This window comes from Gadus macrocephalus, chromosome 4 (assembly GCF_031168955.1).
Source record: "Gadus macrocephalus chromosome 4, ASM3116895v1".
NCBI classification, from domain to species: domain Eukaryota; kingdom Metazoa; phylum Chordata; class Actinopteri; order Gadiformes; family Gadidae; genus Gadus; species Gadus macrocephalus.
In genome coordinates this window covers 8,380,169-8,403,739 of record NC_082385.1, presented here as the reverse complement: position 1 = coordinate 8,403,739, position 23,571 = coordinate 8,380,169, and the positions used below count along the sequence as shown (strand labels likewise).

Below are 23,571 nucleotides of genomic sequence, written 5' to 3'. Positions count from 1 at the left end.
TAATCTCTCCATATATTCTTTCATATGTTCAAGTACATTTTGAAGTTCTGTCTTCTCAGGTGAGGTTTCACATATAGCCTACCTCCCTCATAGTATTCAAGGCATAATGTATTTGGTTATAGTTTTTTCAATTTTAGTTCATTTTTCAATTTCCTGCCATAATCGAAACACGCACACACACACGCACACACACACACACACACACACACACACACACACACACACACACACACACACACACACACACACACACACACAGACACACACACACATACCCACACACACAATCACATTCACGTGCGCAGGGGCACGCGCAGGCACACACACACGCACACACGTGTGTGTGTGTGTGTGTGTGTGCGTCGAATGGAGTGGAGTAAAAAGTAAAATTTTCTCCTACGAACTGTAGTTGAGTAAAAGTACAAAGTCTCACAAAATAATGATTCTCAATCTGTACTTTACTCAAGTAAAGTACAGATACCCTGAAAAGTTACTTAAGTACGTTACTGTCCACCACTGTGTGTGTGTGTGTGTGTGTGTGTGTGTGTGTGTGTGTGTGTGTGTGTGTGTGTGTGTGTGTGTGTGTGTGTGTGTGTGTGTGTGTGTGTGTGTGTGTGTGTGTGTGTGTGTGTGTGTGTGTGAGTGTGTGTGCGTGTGTTCGTGTGTGTATTGCCAGTTGGACTGTGTGCAGAAACCACAAATCTTTCCGCTGGCTGTTGTTGGTGGTAGAGTTTCATTTTGGGGTTTCTGGGTATCCTGTTTGATAGTCTGGAGACAACCATCCTAGACCCCTTTTCTTCTGTTTGCCAGAAAGCCGTGAACCAACTTTAACCAACCAGCTTCTTGTGAAAGATAAATCATCAGAAGCTGAGGATAAACATTGATTGAGCAGAAGTACATTTCACTATAAAGAGATGTGACATTTGATTGCTAGTTTGTGATAAGAATGAGATGCTGCGACAGTTGTGGTTTCCATACAGAATTTTTGTTGAAACAGAGAAAGGCAAGTCTTGTCCTTGATTTGATTGAATTCTGAGCTGTGTTATTATCATTAGTGTTGGTATTAGTATTAGTAGGAGTGTCATCATTCATATTAAAAACATAAATCATAGTTTGCTGTGACAGATACTACTTTTCTTTTTCTTCAAAGGGCCCCTACTTTACCACCAGTTGTGTCTGTGAATGGCCATTTCAACTGGTTTCAAAAACTGCCCTGCACTATGACTTAGTGCGAGTGTCCACCTATACCTATGTTGGATAGATCAGTCTATCCAGCAAACATCCTGACCTCTAGTGGTGAGATGCAGTGATACAATGGCTTCACAGACACACCTAGGGCCTGATGCTGTGTGGGACTTTTAAGAACATCAGAACAACATTGTCAGAACATCCACGCCCCCTTCTGGGTCAAAATAAGTGCTTAAACTTGGCAAGTGACATTCTGTAAAATCTAGTGGCACCATGCCTTAAGGATTGTGCCTCAAATCATGTAAAAGAGAAACAGAAAAAGATTGTGATTGATTTTCCTTACTTCCCCAAAGAGCGAAGCACAGTAGAGGAAGTGATCTGTGGCTTCAGGCTATCCGCAGAGGGAGTTAGTGTTATGACACCTCTTGCCTTTGGGTGTGGTTGTCCGTCCATCTTGAATAAGGCTGACTGAAAAGACACCCACCACTTTCTTCCGATATAATGAAATAGAAATCAATATTTTTTCGTAATATAGAAATAACGAGTAAGTATTCGTGCTTGGCCCATAGCCTTATTGAGTTATTCTGGTGATCGTATTCTAATGTTCTGGCTCTCATGCCATCCCTGTGTCCAGTCCGACTACCAGCACGTGTACTAAGCCCATGTAGCGAAAGAGAGAAATGACCTTCCTGGAATGTGGCTTTTATACTTCCTGGGTCCAATCAGGAACCAAAGATGCCTGTGGGGAAGAAACAGGAAAAGAAGACAAACCCACATACACAAGCACCACTGGCAACCCAAGGCACGTTAGAGTTAATCACACTCTGTTACCAAGTTCTTCATGACGAGCATTTCGGTCCGGACGATAACACGATCCAGCCCTTATCAGGGACTTTGAGCGCCTCCATCCGGCCCGGGTCCCAGGAGCGTCGGCAGCTGAGGTGCAACCATGGGAACAAGCTAAATAACAACTAATATCAACTGAGACTGTCTTAGATTGTACCCGACCCAGAAAGCCTTGAGCTATTTTCAAAAAAGCTCACTGACCAGAGCCCTGCCAGAACGTGTTCATCTTGGAGTTGCATCTCAAAGATGGAGATAATTTAGAGCACAGCAAACAATAAATCATTTGCAAACATACACATCATCATCACTTGACGTTGTTGAAATAGAATCGTTGTCTTAATCTCAAACTTTGTTCGCGTTCGGCTCGGCTTGCACTCATATCTGTTCAGTGCCCTCAACATGGCAACCCGCGTGAGTTTGGGGTCTGGGGAGGAGGGAGCGGGCAGAGACAACTTTCTCCAATTTTGTGAATTCGGACTAAGTTACCAACGTATACACTGTTTAAAGATGGCATAATGTAGCTTTAATTAATCATAGCAAGATAACAAAAAATCCTTCATCTGGTTCAAAGGATTATAAATTAGAGCTGTATTGACTTACATTGACTATTGTTATTGGTTTGCATGCTTGTGTTTTTGCAAAGTTGCAAAGTTGCAGAGTCACAAAAGCAAATAAATTGAATATTCGGCAAGTATTCAACAAATTTAAACAATAAAATTAATTAATAATGATACACATTCCCCAGGTGCTTCAAACCCTTGTCCTGCGTATTAACACAACTTGTGGATGGGCGCATTTTATCCATGAGAAACCTTGTAGTCCAAAGTTTCATAATGCAAGTTTAATGTTTCTGCCAGTGCCTACGTATGTACATGTGGATATTGTTTGATATATTTTGGGCCTAGTGTAAGAAAAAGAGATTGATTAAGATGAAAATAGCAATAACTTAGCACCAACCTTTTTCGATATCTTGACTCTGTACCAACTCCAGCCGCTAAGAGCCCAGAGTTGATCAGACAACACCTGACTCAAGAAAGAGAACACAGGAAATCAGGTTTAAGAACCGCTTCTACCAGTTGCTAATTTTAACCTCCTTAATTTCCTAGTGTTTGTTTTTTTAACTTCATACATGTGAGAACCATCCATGGTAAGAAGTTATAGCTATACTGACACGAGTGAATTCGGACAATCGCTTCATCAAAACAGAATCCTGCAGGGGCATCAGCTTTCTTTATTGTGGAACCGGGGAAGATGGAGAAATATCAAACTGTCTCTTTCAAGATGAAGAGGGCCTGTGTTCCACGACACTGGATATCCCTCTACCTTCACAGAGACCTACAATTTTGCGAGTCCAACCCTCAGAACTGACATCAATACTAAGAGGATGTGAGGAAGATGGAGCTCCGACAAACAACCCAATGGTTGTGGTTGGCCAGCCCACACCTCAATGAAAAAAGGATTGAACACGCTAACAATAAACTATACAGGAAAACCACGATAGCATTCTGTAGCTGATCAACGCAAACCTCTGGTCTCATGTTGTAGTCATAGCAATGTGATATTGATTGAGGAGTTTTATTAAATTGTCAATGAGGTAATATGATTTCTTTCGTAGGGTTTTATTCATTTATTTATGAACACACAGTATATATTCATGTATATCGCGATTGAGAAATAATCGATCCCAAAGGTTTTTCTTAGGAGAGTATTAGTCGGACAGTAATGGACTTAATAGGAGGCATATAACCTGAAAATAAATATGATTAACTCTTTCTGTATCTCTGTAATGTACCTCTAAAAGAATAACCTATTATTTTTACTGACTCTAATTAAGAAGGAAAGCGAGTACAAAAAAAAAATGTAACACTCTTTGGACTTTATTTTTTTCAAAAATAAAAGAACAAGACTGGTTACTTTAGGGACTACAATGAAATACAAATGCATGTTTACATTTTCTTGGTCGAATATACAGTGCATTAATTGCATTAATACTGTGCACTAAATAAGGTATCAAATGATAAGAACCATTTCAATGTGTGCATGCGTGTGTGTTTGTTTGTCTGACTTTGTGTTTTTATGCGAGTGTGACGTGAGTGGGCTGTCTGTGTTGTGTGTGTTGTGGTGGGAGGAACCATAACCAATACGCCTCTCAAAGCCCACTCGTACTGCGGGCGAAGAAGCTGTGAGATCCTTTGTGCTGTGGAGTTTCCAACACAGCATAAAACACTCGGCTGTAGTTTTCCTCCTGCGTGTGAGAGACACAACGTGACATTAGGACAGTACAACGACCGAGCACACTTTTTAATAGAACAGAGTGTTAACATCATTTTATACATGAGGTGTACTATCATATACCTCATGTCGTGGTGTTAAAGGCCTGGTTTCCTGAGAGATGCCAGGGTGTTTTCCGGCACGAACTGAAACAGAAGCTGAGCTAGAATAAAAGAGACAACGCAATCAAATGAAGTGCAGAAAGACTTCCAGTGACATAAAGCACATGATGTCCTACCCATGTGACTGCAGAGGAAGTAGAGGAACAAAGAGAGGAGAGCGGAGGAGGGACACAGGGTGACCAGCAGCATCCAGCACTGTCCACAGTCTGGAGCAGCAGGGTCTACAGCACCGGCATCTAAAGGGATATCTAAGGACACATAATGTTGTTCAAATTCAACAGTGCTAGTTCTTACATTTTTACAATCTTGGTTCATAGAAGTTAAGTTTGTTCGACCATTGTTCAGGATATAACTCCTGAATGCTCCTGCCCACTAGGTGACTATCAAAGATGGGAAGGACCCGATAATACTAAACTGGTTTGAAAAAGACTTTGCCCTCCTACCCCTAAGGGGGGCAGCACATTTACGTGTCTCTAGACCCCACACACTAAACAACCATAAGAGCCGACCTCAGCCCTGGTCGCTCCCCCCTCTCCCCGTCGGTGAACTCATTATCGTGGGTAAGTCGCCTCGTGGGAAAGGGCCGAAAGCTTTGGCTGAAGGATGCTGGCTGGTTTATTTTGATGTTTTCATGAATTAATTAATTTAAATATTGGATATAATAGAGGAACATTTGAATTAATTAAACATTGAATGAATCAATACACTCTCTAGCCTCTACAATTGTTCTGACCTTTATCTTAAAAGTGCAGGACGATCGTAGGGATTGTAAATGTAATTGTAATGGTAGAGATGGTAGCGGCACAAATGCCTCCAATCAGCACATCCTGCCCATCTTTAAAAAGTGCCTGACTTGGAACACATTTGCATAAGATCCCGACATATGATAATATATTGAATTCATATTAATGAATTTGACAACAAAAATAGTCAACTTACCAAACAAAATCCTTGTGATTATTTTACCATATGTGTAGATATATTCTTTCTTCTTTCCTTTTTCCCCGTTCAGTTCTTCAGTTCCACAGTAGTAGAGACCAAGGTGAGAATCAGTAATGTTCTTAATCAGTAAGTCGAATGAGTTTGACGAATCGTTCCACATCATATTTAAATGGTAGAAATTTCCTCTATCCTCGCCATAATCAAAAATGCCTTCATCTCTGTCCTTCCATTTCAGAGATAGTGTTGGCTGGTTTTCATGAGAACAGTTCCTGTACCAAACAAGATTTACATTAGTTGTGAGTTTACAGTCACAGTATAGAGTAACGTTTTCTCCTGGTCTCACGGTCAGCTTCACTACTGGGTTAGAGAGTACGTCCTGACAGGACACAACAGCACCTGAACGAAAAATACTTTCAATTAGTATTAAGATCCAATCCAACATGGAGCAACATATGATGATATATAAATGTGATTTTAAAAGACCAAATACCCATCATACCTGTTACACAGGACATCATATACAACTCATGTATTATTGAAATAGAAATTTTAACGTAAATATTTTACCCAAGATGACGGGAAGAAAGACATACGTCCAGCTCATCATGATGATCTGTGGAGGAGTGAAGACATTTGATACTTTCATCACACCCATTTGACTGAAGGCGGAAGGATTAAAAATGACTTGTGATTGGTTGGCCTTGTGGAAAATGTTGCAGTTATTTCTATCTGCGTATCAGGCAAGGTGATATGACCTGAGTTTCATTACATTTCCATATTAGATTAAACTAAATTTTTATTGTCATGGATGTACACACACAATTTCAGTTGGCATCAAGCAAGATAGAGCAAACTTGTTCGGAATACATTTTGCTTTAATAAATTATTCATATATTTTATATTACAATACATATACAAATAAAAATATGTCAGACAACATGTAAACATTTTTGTTTGGTAATTATTCAACTATTCTTTTTCTAGCAATAAGTTTTCTTAATCACCAATGATCAGAGGGAATCAAACCTAGTTTTGGCAAAGTGAAAACCTGGGATAAATAAGTGGCTCCTCAACTGGCTGACACATTGCAGTAAACCATGGATCCTAAGTGTCATACATTCTTAAAATAAACTCAGGCTTTTGTAAATTCACAGGAACCCTTTGTCCATTGTTAGTTTTATCTATTTTGCATCTCTCCTATGTGGTTCAACTGAGTGTGGGTATGAACAATTTTTCTGTTCTTATTCATCTGTCTGTGTGAATACACTTCACTTTTTGTTCATACGTGTGTGTGTGTGTGTGTGTGTGTGTGTGTGTGTGTGTGTGTGTGTGTGTGTGTGTGTGTGTGTGTGTGTGTGTGTGTGTGTGTGTGTGTGTGTGTGTGTATTTTTTGATCGTGGTATAGCTTCTGCCTGTTTATAGGAAGCATTGCTGGTTGGACGGCGTGCAGACACCACAACTCTTTCCGCTGGCTGACATTGATGGTAGAGTTTCATTTTGGGGTTTCTAACGCCTCTAGAAGCATGCAATAACAAACAACACAAGCTCTGATTGTCTTTTTTATGCTTCAACTGTCAAGTGCTTTTCAATTCCGACTTATGACCAGCATGCTCCTCAACTGGTCTCACAGAGTGACAATATACCAGTGCAAAAGACTCAGAGCAGTTATGTCCCTTTTTTGTAGATCGCCTTAAACCTACCCAGTTCCCGGACCCACAACTTAGTCATTAATGGTCAACATAAATGCTGTCTCTAGTTTATTACGTTTTAAAACTAGCTTAGCAGCTTCACATGTATATATATATATACATATATATATATATATATATTGTGGCAGACGCCAGGGAGGGGTGGTGATTGAGGGGAGGTATGTGGCAGCATGCTGGCTCCACCCCCAAGCTTTACAGGGACTGCCTCCCTTAACGATGCAAGCCTGAGGTGCATTAGGCAGGAGTGCTTGGGGATAAAAGGGAGCATGCAACCACATGGAGGGGAGCCTACTATGGAGTGCCTCTGAGTGAGCCTCTGTGAACTGTGTGTGGCCAAAGAGTGCAGGAAACCTCAACATTGACGGATTATTTGTGTATCGACCGCTTTGTGTGAGAACCCTCCCGGTGACGACCCCTGGACTACGGACTACGGACTACGGACTCTGGATTACCCTTTTCCCCACCCTGGTGACATTTATTCGTCTCTTTTGAATAAACCACCTTATTGAACTGCTTTCGGTGTGTGTGTATCATTTGACTTGGTGGCGTGGAAACCCCACACCCACTGGCCCGCTACTATATATTTGTGCTGTCAGTTAAACGCGTTATTAACGGCGTTAACGCAAACCAATTGTAACAGCGTTAATTTTTTTATCAATTATCAATTAACGCAATTATTTTCTTTTTTTTTCTTTTGCTCAAAACAACGAAGCAGTAGCCTGACTTATATTTTCAAGGCAGTATGTTTGTATGATCATCGTTTAATTGCACTATAGGCTCTTTTTTTGTATCGTCCTGTTTTGATCAGTATATTCCAATGTTGTTATCAATAAAAAAACATTTGCACAAGGCAAGCCGATGCCCTTCTCCATGTCGATAAGAGCATTAAAATGAGAAGAATTAATGGGACAAAGAAATCGAGGGATATTTAGCACAGAAAAAGAATTTGCGATTAATCGTGAGTTAACTATGACATTAATGTGATTAATCGCGATTGAATATTTTAATCGCTTGGCAGCACTTATATATATATGCAGCAATAGTATATATTGCATTTTGAAAGGGTAAAAACTAGTGCAGATTTTATTTATTATATATATACTAGCGCTGTCAAAGGATTGAAATATTTAATCGCGATTAATCGTGTGAATGTCATAGTTAACTCACGATTAATCGCAATTCCTTTTTCTTTGCTAAATATCCCTTGATTTCTTTGTCCCATTAATTTTTTCTCATTTTAATGCTCTTATCAACATGGAGAAGTGCATCGGCTTGCCTTGTGCAAATGGTTTTTTATTGATAACAACATTGGCATATACTGATCAAAACAGGACGATACAAAATAATGCCTATAGTGCAATTAAACGATGAACATACAAAGATACTGCCTTGAAAATAGCAGTCAGGCTACTGCTTCTTTGTTTTGAGCCAAAGAAAAAAAAAGAAAAAAAAAAAGAATTGCGTCAATCACGCGATAAAAAAAATTAACGCCGTTAAAATTGGTTTGCATTAACGCCGTTAATAACCCGTTTAACTGACAGCACTAATATATACGTATATATTAGTGCTGTCAGTTAAACGCGTTATTAACGGCGTTAACACAAACCGATTTTTATCTTGGTAGACGACCGATTTTCAGTCATTTCCTGCGTTTCAGCTGGATTTCGCCAGCTGTAAAGGTATCACTACACCAGAAGTTCAGTAGTGAATCTCTGACAACTTTTATTTAGTTAGTTATCGATGTAGGATTACTAGGATCATCAACGTTGATAAACGACGGGTTTTATTTAGGTTTAATCTGCTGAACCTGACGGTGATAGCTAGTCAGCTGAGTACTGTGTGTCTGATGCTATAGATTAATTTACCCTTGAAAAGGCTGTTGGATTGCATATATGAATACAAATTGTTCCACACAAAATATATAAGCCATAATGAGCTTTCAAATGTTATTATACAGACAGTGTCATTCTTTTTTTCATAAAGTAAGCTTAAAGTCCGCCCCTTCCCCAACTTGGCAGCAATTTGGCCATGTGTGGGGAAACTCATTGATCTACAGGCTATTCAAGGTCTTATCTGATTATTTTCACTCTCCTGCAGATGGCAGAGGCTGGTGCTGGTGCTGGTGGATGCTGCTGATGGGGGATGCTGATGGCGGTGGATACTGCTGATGGGGGATGCTGATGGCGGTGGCTGCTGCTGATGGGGGATTCTGATGGGGGATGCTGATGGCGGTGGCTGCTGCTGATGGGGGGATGCTGATGGCGGTGGATGCTGCTGATGGGGGATGCTGATGGCGGTGGATGCTGCTGATGGTGGATGCTGATGGCGGTGGATGCTGCTGATGGGGGATGCTGATGGCGGTGGCTGCTGCTGATGGGGGATGCTGATGGCGGTGGATGCTGCTGATGGGGGATGCTGATGGCGGTGGCTGCTGCTGATGGGGGGATGCTGATGGCGGTGGCTGCTGCTGATGGGGGATGCTGATGGCGGTGGTTGCTGCTAGCGGTTGCTGGTGCCTTGAGCTGGCTGGTGCCAGCAAACACTGCTGCTGCAGGTGGCTGATGCTTGAGGCGATGGCTGCTTGAGCTGGCGAAGGATGGTGGTGTCGACTTCTGCTGCTAGTGGTGGCGGCTTGTGCTGGCGACGGCTGTTGGTTTTGGCTGCTGGTGGTGGCGGCTGGTGGTGGCGGCTGGTGGTGGTGGTGGTGGTGGCGGCTGGTGGCGGCGACGGCTGTTGGTGGTGGCAACTGCTGGTGGCTGGTGGTGGTGGTGGCTGGTGGCTGCGATTGTTAACCTTCCTTTCGACCTGATGCACTATCCTTGACCTCAGCCTGATCGATGAGTATTTTGTTTGTTTATTAATAACTTATAATATTCCTCCCTGTTCCTTCACTTTGTTCTCGTTTTTCAAGTTAGATATACACACACACCAGTTCACACATTTGTGGTTCTTGTTCCACACATGACTAACTTCGTTTTATTTATTGATACCCCCTGGCTTTACTTTGCTGTTCTTGTTCACACTTACTGTATGTTTGCTTCGTTGTTCTTAGTCATAGTTGATCCCACTGGTTTTTGGTTCCACAAACCTCAGCCTGATATATGTGGAGAGGACACTCAGCATCTCAAACACTTTTAACTCCTGTTTCCAGCTTTACATGCTGCATCCTCCTTTGCAGCGTGCAGATGTTAGGAAGTGGAATCTGCATTTGCTGGAGGGTTTTATATGATTATATATGTTGTCCATTTTATTTGTATTGCTTTTTTAATTGTCTCCTTTCCTCACTGTATTCCTATTCTTGTTAACACTTTGGAAAAACAAGAACAAAGTAAAGGAACAGGGATGAAAATATATGCATATATATATATATGCTATATATGCTATATATCTATATATCTAGATATAGATATAGATATAGATATAGATATATAGCAGGTTCACAGAGCGAATGGACACCGGTTTGCTTTGAAGCACAAGCAAGTCTTTTATTCCCACGAATTTCGATAGGGACCAAAGGATACTCGATCACATCCCCGTGTATACACCTCAACGAAACGCTTGACGCCTACACCAATGCCTCGGACCGCACCAGGCGCTGGTGGATCATGGTCTGCATGCAGCCCGAGTCCAAAAGCGCCTGGTACGTACACCGCTGTATCCTCACCGGGATACGGTACGCCTCGCCGGGACCGTGGGGAGGAGACGGGGCACCAGTGACGCGGACGACCTGGCCCACCTTCATTAGAGGGCAATCCCATCGGAAGTGACCAGGCTGCCCGCACCTCCAACACCCCTCCCCTGCCGTCTGAGCGCCCGTCTGCGGAGTGGGGGTGGGAGGTTATTTATGTGCCCTCAACGAACCTCTCCAGGGCCACCTACTCCACCACGTCCACCGCCGAGTTCTGGTCCGGAACCAGCCACCTCCTCGCCTGGTCCCGCAGCTGCTGGGCAAAGGCGAAGGGACGGACCCCCTCGGTGAACGCCAGTGATGTTCTTCCGGGTTGAGGGCAAGTCGGTCCCGGATGGCCCAGGCGATGGTCCCATATTCCCGCTTGGCCCCGGGCCGGCAGACTGTGGGCCGCAAGCTGGGCCTCCCCCGTCAGGAGCGGCAGGAGACGGTGAGCCCACTCCTGACGAAGCCACCCCCTGAAAAGTCTCCAGGAAGGCCTCCGAATCGTCCGCCTCCCCCATCTTTGGGACGTGGATGTTGGCCACGGGTCCCGCTCCCCTGGGTCCCACGCCGCGTCCCCCGGAGGCGAGGAGCTCCCGTAGGACGGCCCGATCGGCCGCCAAGGACTGGGCCAGCTCTGCGAGCACCTCGCTCGGGGTCTGCTGGAGCTGGCCCTGCCGTTCTGCCATCTGGGCCAGATGCCCGAGCACGCTTCCCAGCGGTGACCGGTCCATGTCTGCGCCCGCCCCACGTTTGGCTCCACTGTAGCAGGTCAGAAAGCGTGCGAAGACCACAGTACGTCGTCCCACACTGGGAGCTTGTTTCTTTCAATCCAAAGCAAAACAAAACTGAGGCTTCAAACTATAAATCAACAACGTGTTATGTATTGTATGTACATGTGACGTGTGATGTGCCTTGTCCCTGTTACATGTTATATGTGCTGCAGAACAGGAACCTGCTGGAAATCAGCTATTTTACTGAGACAGGCCCGTTTTATATTGTAACTTCGTTACTTCTAATACTTTCCTGTATAATAAATAAAATAAATAAAATAAAAAAAACGTTGAGTCCTCGCGTTCAGCGCTCCGCGACCGGCGATCTCTGGTGGGGATCTCTAGTGGGGATCTCTGATGGGGATCTCTGGTGGGGATCTCTGGTGGGGATCTCTGGTGGGGATCTCTGGTAGGGATCTCTGGTGGGGATCTCTGATGGGGATCTCTGGTGGGGATCTCTGGTAGGGATCTCTGGTGGGGATCTCTGGTGGGGATCTCTGGTGGGGATCTCTGGTGGGGATCTCTAGTGGGGATCTCTGGTGGGGATCTCTGGTGGGGATCTCTGGTGGGGATCTCTGGTGGGGATCTCTTTTGATCTCTCCCACCCTCTCTCTGCTCCCGGTGCCCCCAATCAGGCCCAATCCCCCCAGCTGATCCGGTGCCATCCCAACCTGCCCAGACTCCTTCAGGCCAGACGCCGCACGTCCCCCCACAACCCAGGATACAGAAATCTGGTTTTAGTATTAATTGAATTCCTTTTTTCATCCAAACCATCTTACAAACCAGGTTTTCATATATTAATATCATTTTAGCGGCATCAGAGGGAATCAAACCTAGTTTTGGCAAGGTGAAAACCTAGGATAAATAAGTGGCTCATGAACTGGCTGACACATTGCAGTAAACCATGGATCCTAAGTGTCATACATTCTTAAAATAAATGAAGGCTTTTGTAAAAACACAGATGGCTTCAGCTTTCTTTATTGTGGAACCGAGGCAGATGGAGCAATGTCAAACTGCCTCTTTCAGGATGAAAGATGGCCTGTGTTCCGGGTCACTGGATATCCCTCTACCTACATTTTTGCGGGTCCAACCCTCAGAACTCTGCACCTACTCAGACATCAATACTAAGAGGATGTGAGGAAGGCGGAGCTCCGACCAACCACCCAATGGTTGTTGTCGGCCAGCCCACACCTCAATGAAAAAAGGATTGAACACGCTAACAATAAACTGAATCAAACAGGAAAACCACGATAGCAACTGTAGCTGATCAACGCAAACCACTGGTCTCATGCTGTAGTCATAGCAACATGATCTTCTTTGAGAAGTTTTAATAAATTGTCAATCCGGTAAGTTATCCTTCTTAGGGTTTTACTAATTTATTCATGAACATACTGTATATATTCAAATATATTTTGCGATTGAGATATAATCAATCCAATAGTTATTTCTTAAGAGAGTATGAGTCTGACATTGATGGACGTAATAGGAGGCATGTGAAAATGAAAATGAAAATAAATATGATTAACTGTATCTGTATCTATGTAATGTACCTCTAAAAGAATAACCCATTATTTGTATTGACTCTGACTTTATTTCTTTCAAAAATAAAAGTACAAGACTGGTTACTTTTGGGTATACAATGAAATACAAATGCATGTTTGGATTTTTTTGGTCAAATATACTGTGGATTAATTGCACTAATACTGTGCACTAAATAAGGTATCAAAATTATAAGAACCACATGGTAATTTCAATATAAACAAAGATGTGTGTGCGTGCATGCGTGTGTGTTTGTTTGTGTGGCTTTGTGTTCTTATGCAGGTGTGACGTGAGTGTGTGTTTGTGTGTGAGTGGGCTGTAGGCTATGTGGTGGGAGGAACCATAACCAATACGCCTCTCAAAGCCCACTCGTACTGCGGGCGAAGAAGCTGTGAGATCCTTTGTGCTGTGGAGTTTCCAACACAGCATAAAACACACGGCTGTAGTTTTCATCCTGCGTGTGAGAGACAGACATAACGTGACATTAGGACAGTACAACGACTGAGCACACTTCTTAATAGAACAGGGTGTTAACATCATTTAATGTAAGTGGTGTACTATCATATACCTCATCTTGCAGTGTTAAAGGCCTGGTTTCCTGAGAGATGCCAGGGTGTCTTCCGGCACGAACTGAAACAGAAATTGAGTTAGAATAATAGAGACAACGCAATCAAATGAAGTGCAGAAAGACTTCCAGTGACATAAAGCACATGATGTCCTACCCATGTGACTGCAGAGGAAGTAGAGGAACAAAGAGAGGAGAGCGGAGGAGGGACACAGGGTGACCAGCAGCATCCAGCAATGTCCACAGTCTGGAGCAGCAGGGTCTACAGCACCGGCATCTAAAGGGATATCTAAGGACACATAATGTTGTTCAAATTCAGCGGTGCTAGTTCTTACCTTCCTACAATCTTGGTTCATTGAAGTTAAGTTTGTTCGACCACTGTCCAGGATGTAACTCCTGAATGCTCCTGCCCACTAGGTGACTATTAAAGATGGGAAGGACTTTGGCAGTACACACTATACGACTGGTCTTGACAATCAGTGGTGGTCTACGCTATCGGGTCATTTGTTTCCTCCCATTGTCTGTTCCCACCGTTATCACCGATTTCAGTCTCAGTCCCCTCTACACGACGCAGTCAGGCCCGATAATACTAAACTGGTTTGAAAAGACTTTGCCCTTCTACCCCTAAGGGGGGCAGCACATTTACGTGTCTCTAGACCCGCACACTAAACAACCATCAAAGCCGACCTCAGCCCTGGTCGTTCCCCCCTCTCCCCGTCGGTGAACTCATTATCGTGGGTAAGTCGCCTCGTGGGAAAGGGCCGAAAGCGTTGGCTGAAGGATGCTGGCTGATTTATTTAGATGTTTTCATGAATTAATAAATTTAAATATTGGATATAATAGAGGAACATTTTAATTAATTAAACATTAAATGAATCAGTACGCTCTCTAGCCTCTACAATTGTTCTGACCTTTATCTTAAAAGTGCAGGATGATGGTAGGGATTGTAAATGTAATTGTAATGGTGGAGATGGTAGCGGCACAAATGCCTCCAATCAGCACATCCTGCCCATCTTTAAAAAGTGCTTGACTTGGAACACATTTGCATAAGATCCCGACATATGATAATATATTGAATTCATATTAATGAATTTGACAACAAAAATAGTCAACTTACCAAACAAAATCCTTGTGATTATTTTACCATAGGTGTAGATACATTTTTTCTTGTTTCCTTTTTCCCCGTTCAGTTCTTCAGTTCCACAGTAGTAGAGACCAAGGTGAGAATCAGTAATGTTCTTAATCAGTAAGTCGTATGAGTTTGACGAATCGTTCAACATCATATTTAAATGGAAGAAATTTTCTCCATCCTCGCCATAATCAAAAATTCCATTATCTCTGTCCTTCCAATTCAGAGATAGTGTTGGCTGATTTTCATGAGAACAGTTCCTGTACCAAACAATATTTACATTAGTTGTATGTTTACAGTCACAGTATAGAGTAACGTCTTGTCCTGGTCTCACGGTCAGCTCCACTCCTGGGTTAGAGAGTACGTCCTGACAGGACACAACAGCACCTGAACGAAAAATACTTTCAATTAGTATTAAGATCAAATGTGCAGCAACATGGAGGAACATATGATGATATATAAATGTGATTTTAAAACACCAAATACCTATCAATCATTACACAGGACATCATATACAACTCATGCATTATTGAAATAGAAATTTTAACGTAAATATTTTACCCAAGATAACGGGAAGAAAGACATACGTCCAGCTCATCATGATGATCTGTGGAGGAGTGAAGACATTTGATACTTTCATCACACCAATTTGACTGAAGGCGGAAGGATTAAAAATGACTTGTGATTGGTTGGCCTTGTGGAAAATGTTGCGGTTATTTCTATATGCGTATCAGGCGAGGTGATACGACCTGAGTTTCGTTACATTTCCATATTAGACTAAACTTTTTTTTTTTTTTATTGTCAAGGGTGCACACACAGAAATTTCAGTTGGCATCAAGCAAGATAGAGAAAGGCAGAAAACATGTTAACATTTTTGTTTGGTAATTATTCAACAATATTTTGTCTAGCATTAAGTTTTCTCAATAACCAATGATACAGAAATCTTGTTTTAGTATTAATTGAATTCATTTTTTCATCCACAACCATCTGACAAACCATGTTTTCATATATTAATAGCATTTGGCGGCATCATAGGGAATCAAACCTAACTTTTGGCAAGGTGAAAACCTGGGATAAATAAGTGGCTCATGAACTGGCTGACACATTGCAGTAAACCATGGATCCTAAGTGTCATACATTCTTAAAATAAATTAAGGCATTTGTAAATTCACAGGAACCCTTTGTCCATGGTTAGTTGTATCTCTTTTTCATCTCTCCTATATGGTTCAACTGAGTTTGGGTATGAACTCAATATTTTTTCTGTTCTTATTCATCTGTCTGTGTGCATGCACTTCACTTTTTGTTCATACGTGTGTGTGTGTGTGTGTGTGTGTGTGTGTGTGTGTGTGTGTGTGTGTGTGTGTGTGTGTGTGTGTGTGTGTGTGTGTGTGTGTGTGTGTGTGTGTGTGTGTGTGTGTGTGTGTGTGTGTGTGTGTGTGTGCGTGCGTGTGTGTGTGTGTGTGTGTGTGTGTGCGTGTGTGTGTTTTCTGATGGTGGTATAGCTTCTGCCTGTTTATAGGAAGCATTGCTGGTTGGACGGCGTGCAGACACCACAACTCTTTCCGCTGGCTGACATTGATGGTAGAGTTCATTTTGGGGTTTCTGGGTAAACGCCTTTAGAAGCATGCAATAACAAACAACAGAAGCTCTGATAGTCTTATGCTGCTACTGTTAAGTGCTCTTCAATTACGACTTATGACCAGTATGCTCCTCAACTGGTCTCACAGAGTGACAAAACACCAGTGCCAAAGACTCCGAGCAGTTGCTAAATCCATGTCCCTTTTTTGTAGATGATCATCAGTCGCCTTAAACCTACCAGGTTCCTGGACCCACAACTTATTCATTAATGGTCAACATTAATGCTGTCTCTAGTTTATTACGTTTTGATGTTCAGATGCTATTTTGCCCAAAGTATCTCTTATTGCCCTTTAATTGTCATTAGGAGCTTTTGTGGGGTCGGCCCTACAACTCCATCTAGCGCTGAACAGGATTTTAGAGTCTGGCTTATGAAATTGGCGCTGTTATGAATATTGTGTTCCAGCAAGGGGTTGAGGTGCTGGTAAATGTAGACAGAGTCTATAGACGTTATAAAAAAGAGTCAACCTCCTCACAGCAATTATCAATTTAACGAATGTGCCACATGGATTGATGGATTTAATAGGCAAAATATAACCTGAAAACACGTCAACATCCTGCATCACACTTTTCTTTTGCTGAGTCAAACAAAAATATGAAACACATTATTATGCCACATTATTTGGACTTTATTTATTCATTCATACATTTGATCAAAAATGCAATTTCAAACACGTTTTATCCACAGGCAATTTCAATACATACAAACATGTGTGTTTGTGTCTGCGACTGTGTGTTTTTGTGTAGTTGTTGGGGAGTCTATGTGTGTGCGTTGGGCTGTATGCTTTTTTTGTGGGAGGAACCCAAACCAAACCGCCTCTCAAAGCCCACTCGTACTGCGGGCGGAGAAGCTCTGAGATCATTTGTGATGTGGAGTTTTCAACACAGCATAAACAGGAAGAGGAAGTAGAGGAACAAAGAGAGGAGGGCTTTATTCTTTATATAAATAATATATGTATGCATGAATATGAATAAATTAATAAAAACTGGCCATTAGTTTTATATATAACTAAACTATATATTCTTCGTCCTCTTGACAGCACAAAGATGAGGTCATATTGAGGAAGTAGAGCCCTGTATTGGTATTAAAGACTTGGTCATGGTCACATCCTCTTAGTATTGATGGCTGAGTAGGTGCTGAACTCTGAGGGTTGGACTGTCTTCTTTTTAGGTCTCTGAGAACGTAGAGGGATATCCAGTGTAGCGTAACACAGGCCAACTTCATCCTGAGAGAGACATATAACCATCAATACCACTGATACATCATTACCCTACTTCACTCTCTGCTACACCATTGCATCATCAACATACTGTACACTCTACTGTAACCTACGTCATCAACATAATGTACACTTTGTAGAGCACTTCTCTTCCTGCGTCTAATTTCACCTGACTATCGCTAAACGTTGGGTCCATTGATGTTCATTCAGCCTTCAGTAAACATCTTTGTACAGCGCTCAACCATAACCTGTAAATGTACTCCATACTGTCCTCTACCATCACATCACAAATGTACCTGAGTATATGAACTATACGTTACCTGGTTCCTGATTGATGTTACATCTCTACTGCAGGGTGATGTCTGAGCAACATGGAGGTCTTCATCTTAAAGAAACACAAACAGTCATCATAAGGCCACAAAACCAGCAAAGGGAGACAGTGGCTGTTTCTACGGAAGACAATATGTAGTGTAGGTGTTCTCAAGATACAGAAGAGGCCAGTTAACAGAGATGTATACGCTACCTTTCCTTCTGCAGCGGAGGTAGACGACCAAGGATGAGAGGAGGGAGAGGAGAAGAGCAGAGGAGGGACACAGGATGACCAGCAGCACCCAGCAATGTCCACAGTCTGGAGCAGCAGGGTCTCCAGCACCGGCATCTAAAGGGATATCTAAGGACACATAATGTTGTTCAAATTCAGCTGTGCTAGTTCTTACATTTTTACAATCTTGGTTCATAGAAGTTACGTTTGTTCGACCACTGTTCAGGATATAACTCCTGAATGCTCCTGCCCACTGGGTGACTATTAAAGATGGGAAGGACTTTGGCAGTACACACTATACGACCGGTCTTGACAATCAGTGGTGGACTACGCTATCGGGTCATTTGTTTCCTCCCGTTGTCTGTTCCCACCGTTATCGCCGATTTCAGTCTCAGTCCCCTCTACACGACGCAGTCAGGCCCGATAATACTAAACTGGTTTGAAAAGACTTTACCCTTCTACCCCTAAGGGGGGCAGCACATTTACGTGTCTCTAGAGCCCGCACACTAAACAACCATCAGAGCCGACCTCAGCCCTGGTCGCTCCCCCCTCTCCCCGTCGGTGAACTCATAATCGTGGGTGAGTCGCCTCGTGGGAAAGGGCCGAAAGCTTTTGCTGAAGGATGCTGGCTGATTTATTATGATGTTTTCATGAATTAATTAATTTAAATATTGGATATAATAGAGGAACATTTTAATTAATTCAACATTAAATGAATCAGTACGCTCTCAAGCCTCTACAATTGTTCTGAACTTTATCTTAAAAGTGCAGGATGATGGTAGGGATTGTAAATGTAATTGTAATGGTGGAGATGGTAGCGGCACAAGTGCCTCCAATCAGCACATCCTGCCCATCTTTAAAAAGTGCTTGACTTGGAATACATTTGCATATTATACCAACATATGTTAATAATTTGAATTCGCATTAATGAATTTGACCAAAAAAATTGTCAATTTACCAAACACAATCCTTGTGATTATTTTACCATGTGTGTCGATATATTTTGTCTTGTTTCCTTTTTCCCCATTCCATTCAGTTCCACAGTAGTAGAGACCAAGGTGAGAATCAGTGATGTTCTTAATCAGTAAGTCGTATGAGTTTGACGAAGCGTTCCACATCATATTCAAATGGAAAATGTTTCTTCCATTCTCTTTATATTCAAAAATGCCATCTTCTCTGTCCTTCCGATTCAGAGATAGTGTTGGCTGATTTTCATGAGAACAGTTCCTGTACCAAACAAGATTTACATTAGTTGTGAGTTTACAGTCACAGTATAGAGTAACGTTTTGTCCTGGTCTCACGGTCAGCTGCACTACTGGGTTAGAGAGTACGTCCTGACAGGACACAACAGCACCTGAATGAAAAATACTTTCAATTAGTATTAAGATCAAATGTGCAGCAACATGGAGGAACATATGATGATATATAAATGTGATTTTAAAACACCAAATACCCATCATACCTTACACAGGACATCATATACAACTCATGTATTATTGAAATAGACATTTTAACGTAAATATTTTACCCAAGATGACAGGAAGATAGACATACGTCCGGCTCATCATGATGATCTGTGGAGGAGTGAAGACATTTGATTCTTTCATCACACCCATTTGACTGAAGGCGGAAGGATTAAAAATGACTTGTGATTGGTTGGCCTTGTGGAAAATGTTGCGGTTATTTCTATATGCGTATCAGGCGAGGTGATACGACCTGAGTGTCGTTACATTTCCATATTAGATTAAACTTCTTTTTTTTTGCACACACAGAAATTTCAGTTGGCATCAAACAAGATATAGAAAGCTTCTTTTATTTTACATTACAAAACAAATATAAATAAAAATATGGCAGAAAACATGTTACCATTTTTGTTTGGTAATTATTCAACACTGTTTTGTCTAGCATTAAGTTTTCTTAACAACCAATGATACAGAAATCTTGTTTTAGTATTAATTGAATTCATTTTTTCATCCACAACCAACTGACAAATAGGAAGCATGCGATCTGTTCACATCTGACAAACCATGTTTTCATATATTAATAGCATTTGGCGGCATCATAGGGAATCAAACCTAACTTTTGGCAAGGTGAAAACCTGGGATAAATAAGTGGCTCATGAACTGGCTGACACATTGCAGTAAACCATGGATCCTAAGTGTCATACATTCTTAAAATAAATTAAGGCATTTGTAAATTCACAGGAGCCCTTTGTCCATGGTTAGTTCTCTTTTTCATCTCTCCTATATGGTTCAACTGAGTTTGGGTATGAACACAATATTTTTTCTGTTCTTATTCATCTGTCTGTGTGCATACACTTCACTTTTTGTTCATACGTGTGTGTGTGTGTGTGTGTGTGTGTGTGTGTGTGTGTGTGTGTGTGTGTGTGTGTGTGTGTGTGTGTGTGTGTGTGTGTGTGTGTGTGTGTGTGTGTGTGTGTGTGTGTGTGTGTGTGTGTGTGTGTGTGTGTGTGTGTGTGTGTGTGTGTGTGTGTTTTATGATGGTGGCATAGCTCCAGCCTGTTTATAGGAAGCATTGCTGGTTGGACGGCGTGCAGACACCACAACTCTTTCCGCTGGCTGATATTGATGGTAGAGTTTCATTTTGGGGTTTCTGGGTCAACGCCTCTAGAAGCATGCAACAACAAACAACACAAGCTCTGATTGTCTTTCTTATGCTTCAACTGTCAAGTGCTTTTCAATTACGACTGATGACCAGTATGCTCCTCAACTAGCTTGCAGAGTGACAACATACCAATGCCAAAGACTCAGTTACAGCAGTTACTAAATCCATGTCCCTTTTTGTAGATGATCACCAGTCACCTTAAACCTACCCAGTTCCCGACCCCACAACATTAATGTTAATGGTCAACATTAATGCTGTCTCTAGTTTATTAAGTATTGAAACTAGCTTAGCAGCTTCACGTTTGGTTTGGGTTTTTCTCATCACAGTCAGATGCTATTTTGCCCAAAGTATCTCTTATTGCCCTGTAATTGTCATTAGGAGCTTTTGTGGAGTCGGCCCTACAACTCCATCTAGTGCTGAACAGGATTTTAGGGTCTGGCTAATGAAATTGGCGCTGTTATGCATATTGTGTTCCAGTAATGGGTTGAGGCGCTGGTAAATACAGAGACACGTTTAAAAAACGTCTACAGTCCCCAAATTTGGGGACTGTGTGCCTTGGGTTGGTTTGTAATGACTTGAAAAGGTGCCCAGCGGAAAAAAAGTGATGATTAAAGGAGTCCAATTTCTAATTTTTATCTGTGGTTTGCATAGAATCAACACAAATTTGCTTAGGTAAACTCGACGATGAGGAGTTAGATTTGAAAGATTTAACAGTTTTCCAAAATGTAGCTAGATTATGCACATTTCTGGTTGTCTCATCTAAATGAAATTGCGATTTAGCTTTACGTATCTGTTCTGTGCATTTGTTTCTTAAAGGTACCATGGCATGCTACTTAAAGGATGCTTTAATATAGATATTGGTGGGCCCCCATTTGAAGACGTTCCCGAAATTCAGCCGTGGTGCAGAATTACAGCCACTACGAACCAGTCGCACATTGAGCTTTCCCCAAACGCCCCGTTTTGGTGTCTGTAGCTTTAATGCAAATGAGGAGGAGCGAGACGGGTCAAGGAGGAGGGTGGGGATGTGGCCCTGAGCAGCTTGCGGCCACAGTACCATGCGATCTGTTTACAGTGGATGTATCGCAATGGCGAGGTGCACACAGCCTTTGGCCGTGTGCACGGCCAAAGGCTCTGCGCACGGCCAGGACTCCTGGACTCCTGCTCCGGCAGGAGTCCTGATGCTCTATATCGGAATAATACCATATTAAACATAGATATCTATATCATATAATATATATATTATCACGGCCATAAGCTGTGTGAGCCTTCAGACAATATTATTAATCTCAAACGACTGTGTTGGGTTCTCCGACGTCTCTGGTTCTTCCAAGTTCACATCAATATGAAGTAGGCCGAACCACGACATGGAGGAGAAAGGAATTGTTGCCCGCGATAGCCTCGCTGCCGAGGGACAGCTCTTCTTTGTATGTTTGCCACATACAAAGAAGAGGAGGTTTCGTCTGCTGCTTGTGAGGAATGTCAGACACACACAGAGGCCCTGACATCGTGGCGGTCAAAACGGCGACTATGTCATGTCCCTGTGCCTCAGTACATCTCCATCTGGTAGTGAACACGGTTAGTGTTCTGGTAGCATTTTATAAGAAGAGAACATTTATTAACAACTAATGACTCTAAGTGAATGCAGTTATACAAATAATTATATTGCATTAGCATAGTAGTTGAAATCTTGTTTTTGCAGGGAATTCCCTATTGTCATTACAATTTAAGTTCTCCTTCACGGAAATCTTTTGGATAACGCAAATCTACTTTTTCTTTAGTCCAACAAAACCAGAAATCTTCTCTCCAGGTCTCTACGGGGACGTACATTGACACACGCTTTCGCCCTAAAAATTAGGGCCCGTTAATGAACGTCCCCAGAAATAGGCTGCTATGTGATCATTTAGGGCCTAAATGATCACATAGCAGCCTGTTTTGTGGTTTACCTTCTTGCTCAATAATGGACCAATATGCATGTATATATTTTAAAACACAGTGCTGAGCCTATGCCACTATTATTTTTATTATTATTGTTATTATTATTGTTATTATTATAATAATTATTACTATTGAATTCATAGATAAAGTGATATCATTATTTGTTGAGAAATACAGATTTAATGAATCCCATCGTTTCCTTTAACACTATATTTAGAGATTAAATAATGTATAAATTAAGACCTCAGTTAACATGAACACCATTAGTAAACATGAACACAGTTAGTAAATGATTACTAGATTAGTTACCTGTTAAATAACTTTCAGTTAATTCATATTACTGCAATAGCTGATGTTAATTGAAGTTTATTTAATAGAGCCTTATTATAAAATGTTATCTGCATTTTTGTTGTAATGACGTGTTCTTAAAGGTATTAAAGGTATTAAAGGACATTTAAGGTGCCGCCAACATCCTACTTGTAAGACAAGGAGTAGAGACTGCCAAGCAAACATTAAAACCATACGCAGAATAGCTTTGGCCAGTTCAAGATCATAACCTGATACACACAGAAGCCTTTGTGTTGTGGTCACAGCAGTCTGCTGTGTTTTCAACATCGTCTCTGTCTGCTCTTGGGTTCAGCATCGTCTAACATAACACTTTGTACATTACCCTTAACTCAACCCTACTACATAGTAAACTATGAACAGCAAACGATTTCTAATGATGTAGCAAATAAACATAGCCAAAAACACATTATTGGATTTATACTATTGACAAACAATATGCAAACAGTATATGGCATTGGTTCTCAAAGTGCGGCCCGCAGGAACATTCCTGGCGGCCCGCAATGACGTACAGAT

At 41.9% G+C, this 23,571-nt stretch overlaps 3 protein-coding genes across 4 annotated transcripts in view; 1 reads left to right on the top strand and 2 right to left on the bottom strand.

Annotated features, from left to right (window-relative positions):
- fpgs (folylpolyglutamate synthase) overlaps nt 1-23,571 on the top strand; it is a 108,722-nt gene that overhangs the window by 6,374 nt on the left and 78,777 nt on the right. The window lies entirely within an intron of this gene.
- On the bottom strand, nt 3,891-6,173 carry LOC132455877 (uncharacterized). 2 transcript variants are annotated; one of them, XM_060049934.1, is made up of 5 exons: nt 5,937-6,173; nt 5,367-5,765; nt 4,544-4,675; nt 4,390-4,468; nt 3,891-4,279 (listed from the first exon to the last, which is right to left on the bottom strand). In XM_060049934.1, the coding sequence occupies exons 1-4, from the start codon at nt 6,022-6,024 to the stop codon at nt 4,404-4,406; spliced, it is 684 nt and encodes a 227-aa protein (XP_059905917.1). In that variant the 5' UTR covers nt 6,025-6,173; the 3' UTR covers nt 3,891-4,279; nt 4,390-4,403. The 2 variants fall into 2 exon arrangements, with proteins under 2 accessions (XP_059905917.1, XP_059905915.1); XM_060049932.1 differs by having other exon boundaries at nt 4,390-4,451; nt 5,937-6,171.
- Nucleotides 13,120-23,571, bottom strand: part of LOC132455876 (uncharacterized) — a 34,785-nt gene continuing 24,333 nt past the window's right edge. Inside the window, exons 1-4 of the mRNA XM_060049930.1 lie at nt 14,743-16,252; nt 13,783-13,914; nt 13,629-13,690; nt 13,120-13,514 (exon numbers count right to left, since the gene is read on the bottom strand). Coding sequence (XP_059905913.1) covers nt 13,419-13,514; nt 13,629-13,690; nt 13,783-13,914; nt 14,743-15,202 — 750 coding nt within the window. The 5' untranslated portion in view covers nt 15,203-16,252 and the 3' untranslated portion in view covers nt 13,120-13,418. Of the gene's footprint in view, nt 13,515-13,628; nt 13,691-13,782; nt 13,915-14,742 lie in introns of the transcript that reaches the window.

What these genes read in the sequence shown, in the direction of transcription:
- LOC132455877 (XM_060049932.1), bottom strand. Translation starts at nt 6,024, where the DNA reads ATGGGTGTGATGAAAGTATCAAATGTCTTCACTCCTCCACAGATCATC. An exon ending in CTTTCTTCCCGTCATCTTGG is followed by an intron (nt 5,766 to 5,936) that starts GTAAAATATTTA and finishes TTTTTCGTTCAG; the next exon opens with GTGCTGTTGTGTCCTGTCAG. An exon ending in AATCACAAGGATTTTGTTTG is followed by an intron (nt 4,676 to 5,366) that starts GTAAGTTGACTA and finishes ATGTGTCCTTAG; the next exon opens with ATATCCCTTTAGATGCCGGT.